At 37.1% G+C, this 16795-nt stretch overlaps 1 protein-coding gene across 1 annotated transcript in view; it reads left to right on the forward strand.

The window, feature by feature from the left end:
* Window positions 1-218: 218 nt before the first annotated feature.
* phactr1 (phosphatase and actin regulator 1) overlaps window positions 219-16795 on the forward strand; it is a 119956-nt gene continuing 103379 nt past the window's right edge. Inside the window, exon 1 of the mRNA XM_066723099.1 lies at window positions 219-435. Within this exon, the coding sequence (XP_066579196.1) occupies window positions 324-435 (112 nt within the window). The 5' untranslated portion in view covers window positions 219-323. The remainder of the gene's footprint in view (window positions 436-16795) is intronic.

Genomic DNA, 16795 nt, shown 5'->3' on the forward strand with positions numbered 1-16795 from the left:
GTAGAAAACTATTGTGAAGTATTATTTGGCTACCAACAAAAAGCAAAGGGTATACAATGTATACTGATCACTGCTTATGTTTTCTTGCTGGTCTTTCACACTTCACACCACGACTGTAGTCCATGTTAGCAGGGGGCGGGATTTGCCGACTCCCGTTTCGGCGCTTTCCTTCAGTCGCTTTCTGTGTCACCTCTCTCCTTCACTCTCTCTCTGTCTCTCACTCCCTCTCTCCCTCCCCCCTCCCCCTGTATATTTCCCTCTTCAGTCGTGCCTGTGTGTCTCTCCCAACCAGCCAGTCGCTTCTGATTGCTGTTCACACATTAATGGCGGCCTCTTCGGAGGACGAAACAGACCGCCGGCCCATTAGGAGAGTCCGGTCCAAGAGTGATACCCCTTACCTCGCCGAGGCCAGGATCTCCTTCAACCTGGAGACAGGTAGGCGCACACGTGTCAAGCCTGCTAATGGTATTGAAGAACATGGAGGCTGAGCTGCATTATGTTATGTGTGTATATGATACTCAAATAGGTACCGGCTTATTAGCCCACCAAAATATACAACGCTGGCTTGGGAAAAGGATGCTTTCCTTTGGTTACTCTGAAACTGATTCCGAATGCATTGCTACATTGGCACTGGGATGCTCTGGGTTTTTAATTAAATGAGTCATGTATTTTCGTGTGTGTGTGTGTGTGTGTGTGACAATTGGGCTGCATTTGTGTCGAATCGTGTCACATTGGAGCTCTTCTTATAGAAAAAAGCATATTTTGCATCAGTAAAAACCCACTGTGTGATGAGAAACGAGACCAATCTGCAAAACATTGCGTTGAAATATTCAGCTGTTGAACATCAGTCTTTTCGATCATTTGGTGGGACTATATATCTGCAATGAATCGTATGTATTTCAGACCATTTTGTTTAAATAAAAATATGTCTTACAAAATCAAACAGGCGTTGAACAAATACCAATATGTGTCTTTTAAAACCCAGCAGGTTCAAAGCTGATTTTTCAAATATGTTGTACCTGCATGGGTTTCAGAACCATTTTCATTTCAAATACATTGCAGAATAGCTCAAGAACTATCAAACAGTCCACCTGGGGATAAAAAGTGCTAATGACTAGACAGTTATTGTAGAAGAAGAAGAAGAAGAAGAAAAAAAAAAACATAAACATAACATATTATATATACTTAATTGCAGTAAACTGTGATTGTTAAATAAACCAACAAATATCTATCAAAATATACTGTATGGAGAGGGAGGGATGGAATACATTGCAATTCTCAGAGACATATTGCTTCCCTTGTTGCCATGGTGACTTGGCATTATTTTATGGCTGGATCAACCCGTTTTTTTTTTTTTTTAACACGACCAAAGATAAAACAATGCTTAGGTTATTTATTTTGCATTCTGATTATTATTACTTGTATTATTATTATTATTATTATTATTATTATTATTATTATTATTATTATTATTATTATTATTATTATGATACTGCTTCTACCACTAACTATTGTTAATAATATTTTATTTTGTTTTTTAGCCATGTATTGGTCATTGTCTGAAATGCTTGTGGATGTCATTGTGGGTGACTAATTGATCATTTTAAAATGTACATTAGTATGCACTACGTTTGCATGTGTGTTCTGAATAGTTTTTGCAATACATATATGAATGCAATTATTACTAAATAAACTTTGAAAGTGTAGGGTACCTTTGGTAATCCATGACACATAAATCTGTACCCAAATCAACGACATGAAATGACTCAGTTCCCTGTCAGTCGAGGGGAGCTGTTCAGACGCCCGTGGTCCTGAAGCGGTTACTGCGGAACAAACCGCGCTGTCACTACGCACTTGTCAAGCATTGAATGGAAACACAATGACCTCCAAGTTTCTCCATTAATCCACATATGTGAGTGGGACTTGAATGAGTGAATTAGACCTTATATCTGCTGGAGTCACGTAATGTGATGTAATGATACAATGAGTCTCACTTTACCAGTAATGTAAAGCAGCTGTTGCATGTAGTGTGTGAATATATTACTGCCTTCCTCTTAATGAATATCATACAATACTGGTAACAATCATTTACAAACATTAAAGAGTTAAGGAACTAACTACGTAATGTTGCGGAATTGTACATATAAAGGTGTTACAGCTGTTTCCTGTGAGTTGGACAGAAACTTGTTTTCGAAGCCCATCTATCCCTGAGATTAGTTTTTTCTTTCTTTCTTTTACCCATTCTCATTTGTATTTTGCATTAGCAATGGTATAGTAGAAACTAAGGACAATCTTGAATTTTAAATGGTGTTATTGTTCGATTAATTGTACATGCTGGATTTAACAGGTTTGGTTATGCTAGGCAGAAATCATGACCGATATGCAATCTAAATCACTGGGTGCATATCAGATTTAAATTGATAAATGTATGTTTTGTGCATCTGGAAAAGTAAAGCCTTCAAATCATTTAGTAGGTTGTAGGGCCTAATCAAGTGAGGCTTGATTGTTTCTACATTTGTAGGGCCATTAGCCTGTATTTAGTGATCTTGATTTTGGATAGACAGGCCTACGTCAGAACTAGTTAATTACATTGATTTTGCTTGAAGCAGTCAATGGATAATGAAAAGCACCAAAGTCTGTCTGGCAGTGTCAAACAGTAAAGGTAGTTGTACATATGTTTATACGTTTATAGCCTACATCCTGGGGTCGTGTGTGTGTGTTAATAGATAGATGGGTAGATAGTATTGTTTTCCCCTCTATGTTGATAGTTCTTTTACTATAATTATGCCACAACTTTAGTTTTAATTTAATCTGTTTTACATTTTTCACAGCCATGATCTGAGTCCAAGGCTGATACAGGGAGAAATATTGAAGGAGAATTGCTGGGCAACAAAACATGGAAATGCAGCTAAAGCTTTAGTTTGGAATCAAGGCCAAGGTTTAATGTGCTCTGATAAAAAACGACTGTAACCCAGACTGACACTGCCCAGTTTAATGAGCAAATCATTAACTACTGTACAGTAATGCATGTCTCTTCACATTTTGTTAACATAGCTTAGAGACCATTTAAGCTTTTCTGGCATCCCAATAGCAGGCAAGTATACATTTCCCTTTTAATGTGATCTAGACATTTCATTATAACATCACTGGTATGGATATCAATACACAATCCTTTCTAGTTACAGTTGGCATCAGACACATTATCAGCGATGACATAAACATTCAACACATTTGTTATAGACAAACATATCTGTAGGATTATGTTTCAGCCGTTTTCAGCAGTTTTAATGTTAAATACTAGTATTTGTTTGTTTTGTTTTGAAAATATGTATTTGTAAATATATACTGCCTAAAGACATTTGCAACATGAATACTTTTTAATGATTGAGTGTAGTATCGATGGAGAAGAAGGACAACTCATGTTACCAGTGTGCTGTTCGTGAACCCCAGTTTAATCCTGGCAATTGTTGGTCTTATTCCACTGCCCTGTCACAGCAGTTTATCAGCAGCTTCCACGGGATGCCACTGCTGACCTACTTACATGGCCATTGGTTAATCTACTGTGTCTGCAATTCAATGCAAAACATTATAGACATGATAGAATATCTTTCTTAGAACAGCGATGGACATTTCCAGTCCTTTACGGTCACTAGTTCTATTTCTTTAATCCTCAAATCTAACTTAATTAAACTCTAGAGGTCTTCAGTTTAAGTCTGCAGTGATGATGTCATGTTCAAGAAGCATTTGTGTGCGGACTGTCAGAAGCTAGTCTCTTCTAAACATAATAAAAATAGCATTTTGAACAGTTATGAGTACACATTGTACCATTGCTATACATTTAGAATAGTACAAAATAATATGTGGTGACTACTTTTTTTCACAAGTCTCTGCTTACATTAAGTGGAAATCTTACCCAAGCCAACTTAAAACAGAAAACATGTGTAAACTACCTGTACTAGAATGAAGAATGGCAAAGTGGTTAACTACTGTACATCATAATTGTGTAACTGCAAACCAAAGCTGACTTGTGTAATTGTGTCATTGGTCGACCTGCACTCTATGCAAGAATTATATATGTACAACTACCTGCTGTTGACCATAGTCTACTGAATAATGCCATTAAACAAATAGGATAATTACCCTTTTTAATGGTGGCAAATCATATTAACAAATTAAAGCAGATATCCAATAAGGAACAATTAATTTGTACATTATTATAATCTAATTGTATTCCCAGTATGCTTTTCATAAAATATATTACTATATGTCATAGGTAGATACACAAAACAAAATATAGACTATTGCAGCAACTATTTTTTGTGTGTATTGCCTATTGTGGTTACCTGCAAAGATTCTGAATATAGGTTTTACTGTCAATGGAGAATGTTTGTGGACCAGGTCATTTTTTCTCTCCTTGACTTGTTGGAGGGCAGAGTTCGATATGTTGGCAATAACCTGATTGGTCACCCTGTCAAGACCAGCAATCCACTGTCCCTAGGATTCGAACTAACTGAACTGTTAATCTCTCACCTGGCAGTCTCTCCATTCATCACAAGAAGCGTTTAAATATTCTGATATCTGTAAAAGAAAGAAACTGCATAATGCAACACAGAGCAGAGAGCAGTGTTTGACCTTGAGATGCACAAATGCAGTTGATACAATTTGAAAAGCAAAGCTATCATATCAGATTAAATATTGTGGAGCTGTGAAAATACATACAATTAAATTTGCTTGACTTCTGGATCTATTGCATTGACCTGTTGAGTATGAATAATTTGATTTGATTATAATTAGGTTACCTGAAGACTGCTGAGTGCTTCATGTTTGCAGGCTTTAAAACCCTTTACAATCCTCAGTAAAACTATATAGTTTTCTTTACTATGTATGTGTATCGTGTACGGTCAGAGCCCCCACTTGAATACAAATCGCCACCTCCCAGGCACACCTCCGAGCAGCAGAGTGACAAACCGCTACGTCACATGACTGGTCACCACCCATTTGGTGATTTAGTTGATAATCAATTTTTATTTCTGTATCAGTGATGTATTTTCAGAATTTGTGGAACACTGATTCAACCTAGAGACAACTGTCCAGATTTCAGTAGCTTGAATGGAGACATGCAAACGTTTGACTGCCACTCAATTGGTCTAAACTGTAAATATGTATGTAGGTATCTATCTATATCTTTCTGCAAGATCAATAGATTGCAAGGGAAATACATAGTAAAAAAATATGTAGAGGTACACATTTGAACATAATCTGATTTCCAGGATTTTGATCCTAGAATCCCATGTTCCCTCTGTTTGTTGCTGTTATTTCATTCATTTATACATATTATACAGGTTGATTTCCAACTTATTTTGCCCTGGAGCAAAATGTATTCTCCAGTCTATGAAAGCAACTGTTTCAAAGCAAAGATTTGAAGGTGAAAATCTCACAAGAGAAAACCGAGAAGGAAAAGAGAAATTAAGTTAACATGTATTTAAACATAATTTGGGGAAATTATCTGCACCATATGTGACCTTATAAACAGTATGAATATTGTATCACTGAAGCAAAATTATTTAATTACATCTTGAGTATTTAATATATTAACTATTAAGTTCCTCAGTTTTTGCCTGAAGCAGCAATGTGTTATTTTGTGTACTTAAACTTAATAAAACATAAAGGGGAAACGAAAAGCAATTTTCACTTACATTATTAAATGCAATTGGCCACTGAAAAGAACAATGTTCAATACACTAAAATGTGGAGATCACTAAATATGTATATTAATATTGTAAAAAAACAATCCCCTTTGTGCAAACATTGTGGTATAATTGATGGTGCTTTTTATCATTTATCTTGGGATTCAAAAGTATTGATGATGGCATTCTCAATAACTGTATTTGAAATGTATTTGCATCAGTGGAGATAGCTTGCAGAGAAAACATTTCCTTCAGTGTTGTAAGCTAGAGGTTGTTGAGATATATCTGGTGCAATTTATTACTTGCCATTTGAAAAACGTTTTAGAATAAAAGCTCAAAAGAAACAAATACCAAACTCAAGGTGGGGCCTGTTCTTCAACTACATTGTAATCTTAATGTAACAGGGCCCACAATGTATAACATGCACCTGTTATGCTGATGACTTCAACATCAAACACAATAGCAGCCAAGTCCAAAATGCAATCCAACCCGTAATTGAAAGTCCATAAATAAAGTCCGGTAACCGTATTCTCAAATCCTATCCTTCTTGTTTGTTTGCAGGTGTTACTTCAGGGAGGTACAGGGCAGGCTTGCGTCTCGCCGCCCAGCATGGCATCACAAAATATATAAATATATTACACAGTTAGGCCCATAAATATTGAATGGATTTGAAATGAATCAATCAAGATGTTCTTTAAGTGTAGACTTTCATCTTTAATTTGAGGGTGGTTACATTCAAATTTGGTGAATGGTGTAGGAATTACACCCATTTGTATATGGGTCCCCCCAAACATACATAATCATTAAATTATGAGTTTCAATACTTGGTTGCAAATCCAGATGCTGGGTTTCTTCCCTGGTGATGCTCTGCCAGGCCTGCACTGCAGCTGTCTTTAGTTCCTGCTTGTTCTTGGGGTGTTTTGCCTTCAGTTTTACCTTAGAAATCAAAACAAACGTATGATTGTTTTCTCTGTACGTCACACATTTATCAAATTAAAACCCACACATTTCCACAGGGTTTCCAGATAAATTCATTAATCATATAACAAAGGGAATTATCTGATTTTGTGCCTTTGTAAACTTTGCAAAATGCCAACATGAGTTTTCGAAAACTGTCTGTAAATCGGTTGACAAAAGTCTGGGTTTAAACTCCTCAACCCCGCCTTCCACATAACATGTTGTCATGAATAATAATAATAAAAAAATCTTCCCGCAAACTGAGGTACTTCACAGTGAGAGTGTCCTTTACGCTTTACATCTGTTAAAAATGCACAGCTGTTATCTGCGGCTCTGACTAATTTCACTGCCTACACCATCTAAAGAGTTATGTGTAGCACTTTTGGAGCAATGAACTTGTAGGCGTTCCTAGCCACTACAGAGTCTGCGATGAGTTCTGATGAAAATATAAGCATTAGTAGCCCACCATGCCTTTGTGAATTGTGCTCTCGGGCAATTTGAAAAGAGTTCAGCAGAGCAGGAGCCTAAAATCCAATCGACCAATCTAAAAGGGGACTTCAATGTGGCATACTATAAGCTTTTAGTAATACTTTATACAAATAACAAGAAAAGTCAAATAAGTAAAGATAACTAAGCCATAGAAAGACAAGCTATAGGCCTACATAGTGTGCACTCAATGAACAACCTTAGTTGGCACATTTCTGTGACCTGTAAATGCTCTGCATACAAGAGGCAGACGTGTCTTATGTGCTGTACATTCTACTCTTTTCGATGACAACACTGTTACATTCGTTGTGTGGTTTATTGCTCTTGGCGCGTGATACTGTTATTTGGCTGTTATATCCATTACCCAAAAATAAGGTGTTTGAGCAGTTTGCTTAATTTTCCAGATCCTGTAATGCAATAATCTAGCAGCAGATTGTGTACCCTCTTGTGTATCCTAAGCCCGGTAAATAATTCACAGCCAATGGGAATTAAAAAGGATAAAACTCATCAACGCCTTTTTCAATTTACAAACAAACAAACATAAATACATAAATGTGCATGGCACTGCTAATACTTTTGTAGAGTTTCATATTATTATGTAAGACTCAAATCATCTTTTTTGTGTGTCAAATGTTAGTCTAGCATAAGAATGGATTTGTCCAGAGAGATAACATTATGCCACCAATTAAACTATTATCATTGGTCATGTAATCGTGTGCAATTCCGGGTCCTGCCAAAATAATTCTAATTGCTTTTCTCATTTTGTCATAGATTACGGGGTATTTGTTTTGTCTTCTGAGTTAAGCAGATTAGCACAAATATTGAAAAATGCTGAGGAAAATGTCCACTCAAAGACATAAGCAGGACTTATGATTTGTCTTAAACCGCTTCATGGAGCTTCCATCTTTTTCTATAAGTCTCCCCCTTTTTTAACTTTTTAAAGTAAAGTTTATTTTATGCATACAAAAAGTATGAATACACGAGTACACAATTATTTTATTCACATGTATGTTGTATTTTCACAAATCTAGATCAGCTCAACGCAGTATTTACCCTGTGTTCTGTTGTGTTTCCATTGAAAGTTGGGGCAATGTCATGCACATGTAGTGAAAGAAGAAGGTTGATAATTACATTAGCCATGCAAAGGGCCAAATAAAAGTTAATAGTACTATGGTTTTCACAAAATAGTCCCCAGAAGTGTTTTCCATTAGACAGAAAACACATACAGAAGAGAACAGATTCAGAGTAACTGTGATACTCTAAAGAATATTAACTCGGCAACATCCATGAAACAAACTGAAGCTAATAAATTAAGATTTAATAAATTTAGATATGTTTGTCAGAGCATTAGGAGCTCTATCTGATACCCAATCTTACCTAAGTAGAATACAAATACAATTTTAAAATCTGTCTTCAGTGGAGAAGGAGAAAATCAATAAGTAATGTGCAACGTGCTTAAACAAATATGTTTTGTTTTTATAGCATTTGCTGTTCAGACTAACATTACATCATCCCAGCAAAAACTACAAGCTTCTGATCAGTCCTGTTTACTTTAAAAATAATACACTGTATACTTATATGAGTAACTTGAGTAATAATGCACTTATGTGATATATTGTAGTGTTTCTCAGCAAAACATTCTTAGAAATTGTCATTCTAGACCTGAACTCAGCCATCAACTCCTCACATCTGGCCTGTCTAGACTGTATAAATCAACTCTCTGTGTGCTTTACAGACCGGTTTATTTTTTCATATATATATATATATATATATATATATATATATATATAACTTTGCAGATTATGAAGTAGGTGATGCAGTACCCAGTAAATAGTGTTGTTTGTAAATCTTACAGGTTACACACTCACACATATACAGACGGGTGACAAATTAAAGGACAAACCTGAATAAATGAGTGGAGAAACATAATGAATTCCTCCAAAAAGGTGTTCTGCATGATACAATTAAGCATTTAACATCCTATCACACTCTGTGGCATGTATAAAAATGCTGATCAGGCCCAGCTGACCTCGATTTTGGATCAAGATGGTAAGAGGAAAGTATCTAAGTGACTTTGAAAGAGGGGTCATTATTGGGGCACCATAGGCACTGGTCTACAGAGATGTGGAAAAAAGTGATACTATGGTCATCCTTCACCATATTCTCGATTAGTGGGCAAGTGCATGTGTGGCGACACCAAGAGAATGGTACAGGCCTGACTGCTTGACTCCTACAGTGAGGGGGTCCGGAGGCTCTGTTATGCTGTGGGGGGCATTTTCCTAGCATGGTTTTGGTCCTTAGAGGGAAGGGTCATTGTAAATCATGACAAAGATATTCTGAGTGATCACCTTTATCCTGTGGTGAAACATTTCTATCCCGATGGGAGTGGTCTCTTCCAGGATGACAATGCCCCCATCCACAGGGCACGAGGGCTCATTGAATGGTGTGATGAGTATGAAAATGATGTGAATCATATGTTATGGCCTTCACAGTCACCAGCTCTCAACCCAATTGAACACCTATGGGAAATTTTGGACCAACGTGTTAGACAGCGCTGTCCACCACTATCATCAAAACACCAAATGAGGGAATATCTTTAGGAAGAATGGTGTTCATCCCTCTAGTAGAGTTCAGAGACTCGTAGAATCTGTGCCAAGAGCATTGAAGCTGTTCTGGCGGCTCGTGGTGCCCAACACCTTACTGAGACACTTTATGTTGTTTTTTCCTTTAATTTGTCACCTGTTTGTATATATATATATATATATACAGTACTGTGCAAAAGTTTAAGGCAGGTGTGAAAAAATCTGTAAAGTAAGAATGCTTTCAAAAATAGACATGTTAATACATTATATTTACCAATTAACACAGCACAGTATTGTATATATATATATATATATATATACACCGATCAGCCATAACATTATGACCACTGACAGGTGAAATGAATAACACTGATAATCTCGATAATCATGGCACCTGTCAGTGGGTGGGATATATTAGGCAGCAAGTAAACATTTTGTCCTCAAAGTTGATGTGTTAGAAGCAGGAAAAATGGGCAGCATAAGGATCTGAGTGACTTTGACAAGGGCCAAATTGTGATGGCTAGACGACTGGGTCAGAGCATCTCCAAAACTGCAGCTCTTGTGGGGTGTTCTCGGTCTGCAGTGGTCAGTACCTATCAAAAGTGATCCAAGGAAGGAAAAGCGGTGAACCAGCGACAGGGTCATGGGCGGCCAAGGTTCATTGATGCATGTGGGGAGCGAAGGCTGGCCCGTGTGGTCCGATCCAACAGACAAGCTACTGTAGCTCAAATTGCTGAAAATGTTAATGTTGGTTCTGATAGAAAGGTGTCAGAACACGCAGTGCATCGCAGTTTGTTGCGTATGGGGCTGCGTAGCCGCAGACCAGTCAGGGTGCCCATGCTGACCCCTGTCCACTGCCGAAACCGCCTACAATGGGCACGTGAGCATCAGAACTGGACCATGGAGCAATGGAAGAAGGTGGCCTGGTCTGATGAATCATGAGTTCAAGGTGTTGACTTGGCCTCCGAATTCCCCAGATCTCAATCCAATCGAGCATCTGTGGGATGTGCTGGACATACAGGTCCGATCATTGGAGGCCCCACCTCGCAACTTACAGGACTTAAAGGATCTGCTGCTAACGTCTTGGTGCCAGATACCACAGCACACCTTCAGAGGTCTAGTGGAGTCCATGCCTCGACAGGACAGGGCTGTTTTGGGGGCAAAAGGTGGCCCCCCCGCACTATTCCACCCCCAGGATCGGAGCGTGATTATTATTATTATTATTTTCTTGATTTATTTATGTTTTGTTAAATTAATGTTGGGTGAGGCCCTTACATCTCTGTGGGCCCCCCGTACCGTGGGGGCTGCGGGGGTATGTCATACGCCTCTGTAACTAAGTGATCCAAGGATCCTATCCAGTCTATTTTTAAATGTTCCCAAATTTTCAGCTTCAACCACATCACTGGGGAGTTTGTTCCAGATTGTGACGACTCTCTGTGTGAAGAAGTGTCTCCTGTTTTCTGTCTTGAAGCCCAATTTCCATTTGTGTCCCCGGGTGCGTGTGTCCCTGCTGATCTGGAAAAGCTCCTCTGGTTTGATGTGGTCGATGCCTTTCATGATTTTGAAGACTTGAATCAAGTCCCCACGTAGTCTCCTCTGTTCCAGGGTGAAAAGGTTCAGTTCCCTCAGTCTCTCAGTAGGACATTCCCTTCAGACCTGGAATAAGTTGCTCTCCTCTGAACTGCCTCTAGAGCAGCAATATCTTTCTTGAAGTGTGGAGCCCAGAACTGTCCACCGTATCCAGATGAGCTCTAACTAGTGCATTGTACAGTCTGAACATCACTGCCCTTGTTCTAAATTCTACACTTTTGACAATATACCCTAACATCCTGTTTGCCTTTTTTATTGCTTCCCCACATTGTTTGGATGGAGAAAGTGAGGAGTCCACGTAGACTCCTAGGTCTTTCTAATGCGCTACTTCATCTAGTTCTATTCCTCCCACAGTGTAATTATAGTGGACATTTTTGTTACCTGCATGTATTACCTTGCACTTGTCCACAATGAATTAAATCTGCCAGGTGTCGGCCCACAACTGAATATTATCTAAGTCCCTTTGAATCTACTGAGCCACCTATTTTAGTATCATCTGCAAATTTGACAAGTTTGCTAACTATCCCAGAGTCCAGATCATTAATATAGATTAGAAAAAGCACAGGCCCTAGTACTGATCCCTGTGGAACTCCACTAACAACCTCGCTCCAGTTAGAAGTGACTCCTCTAATCGACACCCTTTGTTTCCTATACATCAACCAGTTCATAATCCATCTACTTACATTACCCTGAATGCCTACAGCTTCCAATTTGAGGATCAGTCTTTGGTGTGGAACCTTATCAAAAGCTTTTTGAAAATCTAAGTATATCATATCATATGCTTTCACCTGATTTACAGCTGCAGTTGCATGTTCAAAAAAAATTCTAATAAATTAGTAAAACCATACAATTTATTCATTGTTGACCAGCTATGAATCAGTTTTAAGATAATGAAGATTATGATTAATTAAATTCCTCATCACTGCTGTATTTTTCTAGATTCAGTATTTCTGAATAGATACATGATTAATCATAATACATTTAATATCTGCTGGTACTGATATGTAACATTGAAGCATTGTTTTGAATGTGGCATAAGAGTTCACAAGCAATAAAGCAAATTAACTCACCAAATATCCAAGTATTTAGTCATCAGATAAGTGATGTAATACCTTTATGTGCATAATACATTAAAAATGAATACATTATAAAACATGTATTGTTTGGATTAGTAGATTTTGTTTCTATGTGAAAGATTCTTAGTATGAGAAATGTTTACAGACATATCCATATCAATATGGAGAGAATATATACACACCCAAGCAGATATGCTACTGAAATAAGCAATTAGACTTCCTGTAAATGAATCTGTTTACTGATTAGTTATTATATTAAATTGGATAATATCAAAAAGGTTGTACAGATTAAACAGATGCAAATTTAAATGTCTATTAATTCAGTAATTCATTCAGATGCAAATCTGACTTTAGTCTTTCTATTGTTATTGCAATATTTCTGCCTGTAAGGTTGTCCTTAGTGTGAACCTGTGTTCTGCCTTACAGGGAGATTGAAAGTTTGTAATAAGATTCAGCTTAACGTATCATAATTCTCAAAATGTTTCAAACTGCTCTCCTTTGAATGACCTCAACAAGGACAAGTACAGCGTGTTCTAAAGAGGAGCGACCAATAAAAAATGTAATGGAAATTTGGCATTAGAAAGCATATTACTTTAATTCTATATCAGTAATCTGAGGAGTTGTTGAGTTTGAAGTGGACGTTTAAGTAAGTAAATAAGTAAATTCTAGAAAAAGTAATGATATAATTGTTTTATGGACTTTAAGCAGTTTGGCTTAAAAACAGCACACACCATTTCAGCCAAATGGTCCAAGGTTACAGATTTTACTTTTACATTTTTGTATTTGATTGTTTTTTGTAATGGACATCTAAAAATGTTATTTTTTCAGTAGTGATGTTTAAAGCTACACTGATTTTAGCCAAACAATATTAAAATCAACTACACTGTGACTCTACAGATAAAGATACAGAAGCACATTTGTACCTCTTCCGAAATGCTGGAGGGAAACATACTTCAAAAAATCAGATTTGCATTTCCCCCGGCAAATTATTCAGGCTACATGTTATACCTAAGCGCCTTGATTTGTACTTAGCAGATGCGAGTCCTGCAGGCTATGATCTGTTGCCACACTTCATTTAGTCCCGCGCCCTGAAAAGTCCTCTGCAAGTCTAAGAGGTATTATGGTGTAATAACTCGGCTGTGTGGGAGAATGATTCCCTCTGTGATTTTGCTGTAGGTGGACCGTTTTGCCAAACGTATTTAAATGAAGCACTGCAGAAGCAAAGTGGCTCAGCGGTCTGCTGGAATGAGCATACATTGTCAAATGAGTCTGTTAATCCTCCCGCACATGTTGAATCCATTTTCTTGTTTTCTCTTTTTTTATCTTACTTTTAATCATGAGTGAATGGCCAAGGATCTCCCTAAGATAATCAAATAGGATGACATATAAGGGGAAACTGAGTTGTTGTTTTTTTTTTTCAGTAGTGATTATGAGAGAAAATTATTTGTATTTCCCGTGTCTGGTTTATGCAAGAGTCTCACAATATTTGTTCTGTTGGCAAATATCTATACCGTGGGAAGGGCATTTGCAGATAACACAGAAAGGAATATCCATTATTATTATTTTTCCCAATCAATGCGAACATTCAAGTGAATTTCCTTTGATAATATAATTGCATACAAGGAAAATAGGAGTCAACATACCTGGATTAATACATTCCTGTCTGGAAACTAGATTTGTATTTCTCATTTTATAGCCAATATGTGATTTTTTATGATTTTAAAAACCATCAGGAGTGAACGTGCTCTACAGATACAGCCTGAAAGATGTCTACTGAATAAGCCAGATCTGCATGATGTGTTTTCAAGTAGCCTGCAGGTAAACGTATTATACCTGACTGACATCAACGGGGGTAGAAAATAAATCTACTTTAGTCCTGTGTTTAAGCTCCACTGCTTTATCAAGGTCTTGGATATCCGTTATATAGGGGTCTCACGCTGAATGTATTTACACAAAGAAACAGAGCAGGAAGAGGTTAATATAGTCTTTTACAAATAAAATTTGTTGCAAATAGAATGACATAGAAACAACCATCACTGACTTTACATGCATCTCCTCTTCAGACATGACTTTATGACATGGCACACACATACCAGGCACATTCCTCAAGATAAAGCAGAAAAGAAGAACACATCGCTCAGGCAAGTGCATCTTAAGGGCAGGATTATTCACTTTGTCGTGTTTAAAATAGCATTACAATGCCATGTAATCCACAGCAGGAGTTGTGTTAGAGTCTCACAAGATCTCTGAAGTCAATATATACTGTATCTATGGAAGAATTTCAACATTATTTCCTGATTTAATAGACATTTAAATATATACTCCCATATATTACTAGGAATTGATTCAATTGCAATTGTACAGTTGGTTTTTCTTCCAAAATCAGAACTGCACGTCACGAGAAAGGCAGCCTTGAATTTTCCATCCATTGGTGTATTGCCCTTTTGTACTTTTTAAAGATACATCCAAAATGGCTTGCATCATCCTGCACATAGCAAAGGAGTCATCTTGTTCTTATTTCCTGCCTTTTGAAAATCATGATTCTAGAGTGAAGGCACAATGATTAAATGCAAATGAACGGCTCTTTAGTGCAGTTGTAACTTCAGATATCTACCTGACCCAACACATACAGCAACCCGTACACTTAGAAAACAACTCTCTGAAGGCCTAAAGGAAATTGAAAATGATAATGCTATGAATAATAAATCTCACATACTCTAACGAAAAAAATATTCCACTTTATTTTTCATTTAGTGCAGCTCCTTAAATATAAATCTCATGCCCCTTCAGCCATGTCACATACAATAGGTGACATTTGTAGAATAGGTAAGTGTTTTTGAGTGAGTGGTGTCTTTATTTTACTTTTACTCTCAAACCAGTTGTAAGTGCATTATGTTTTTGGAAGCTTTAAATCATATGTACAATGTGATAATTAATTAATTAATTAATTAAATGAATACATTAAAATATGCATGTGTCATCAAAAGTAACTGTAGTTATTTTAAGGGTTTTAAAAATAATTTAGAGGAACAGTTAGCCTCCACACTCTGGTGTAGCGTTTCCATGTGCACAGTCAGATCTGCCTTGGGAATTAAATGCGTAGATCAGGTACCACATTTACTCTCCTGGGTCGAGACACAATCAAAACATCCCACACAATGCAAAAACACTGAAAACATTTTTGAATAAACACAAACCCACTCATACATACACTGCATAATTTTTTCTAGTACATCCCAGTTATAGTTGCTCCCACTTGGCAAGCATTTGTTCTGGCTGTAAGCATGATCTAACCTAAACTAAACCAAGCTGAACCTGTGGGTAGTTCTCCCAGTTCAGGCATGTTTTTTTTTCCATATTATTTCACAGCCTCCTGTTCTTCTGAGAAAGGCCTGAAACAACTCAAAACCTCACCCATTTTGAACTGCACCTTAATTAGCAGATTCAAACTAAGTGCTTGATGACAGTAATCTGCTTTCGAACCAAAGGTTGCCATCAAGTCTTGGAATTGTTGATAGCCAATATTGGTCTGGGCTTAGGAGCTCAGAAATTCAGAAATGTAATGCTTTGGAAGTTATTAAATTTATAATTTCTTTATGTTGTAAAACCTTTCGATTTTGAACTCTAACGTTATCTATTATGTGGAATTAATTACTAATCACATAAAATCAAAGCCATGTTTAGATTTTTAGGCAGTTTCTCCTAAACAGCATCTCCCATTTCACAACAAACCATTTTGGATGACAAAACAGGTATAGATGAAAATCCTCAATTGTGCATTTACCTCAATTGTTTTAAAATAAAAATGTTTACACTGATATTTTCTCTTAATGATTTTTTTTTTTTTTTACAAATATCAGCATATAACCTAAGTGAGAGCTCTGTGTTTCAATTGAATGTGATTTAACTATAGTGCTGAACATCTACAGAATATACTTTTAGAGAAGGTGTCAATGTAGTACACTTGTAGTAAAGGGTAAGTCAATAATTATATTTAAGGTGATAAGTTAACAGTTTGTGAGGGCGTTTACCATAGCTTTGAGCATTAGTTTCAGTCAAGAGTGTTTTCAATTTCTGTAAAGTCTGTCAGAATCAAGTACCATACTGAGGCTAATACAGTTCATTTATGTGTGTTTAAAAGGCTCATGAATCATAGATTTTAAACAAACTAAGGATTGCATAGCCACAAGCCTACTACCATCTGTGCGCACTCTTTGGTGTATCAGATTATTATCCATAGTCATCCATAGTCATCCATAATCATCCATTTGCAATAACCACATCATCCAGTGCTGGGGTCACAGTGAACCAGAGACTACCCAGGCAGGCACATGGCGCAAGGTAGGGTAAGGTAGGGTATTTGCAAGGACTGGACGCCAGTTTGTTTCTGGGCAGCACTAACACATAGTTGATCTAC

The sequence above is a fragment of the Amia ocellicauda genome, chromosome 2 (genome assembly GCF_036373705.1).
Source record: "Amia ocellicauda isolate fAmiCal2 chromosome 2, fAmiCal2.hap1, whole genome shotgun sequence".
Classification (NCBI taxonomy): Eukaryota; Metazoa; Chordata; class Actinopteri; order Amiiformes; family Amiidae; genus Amia; species Amia ocellicauda.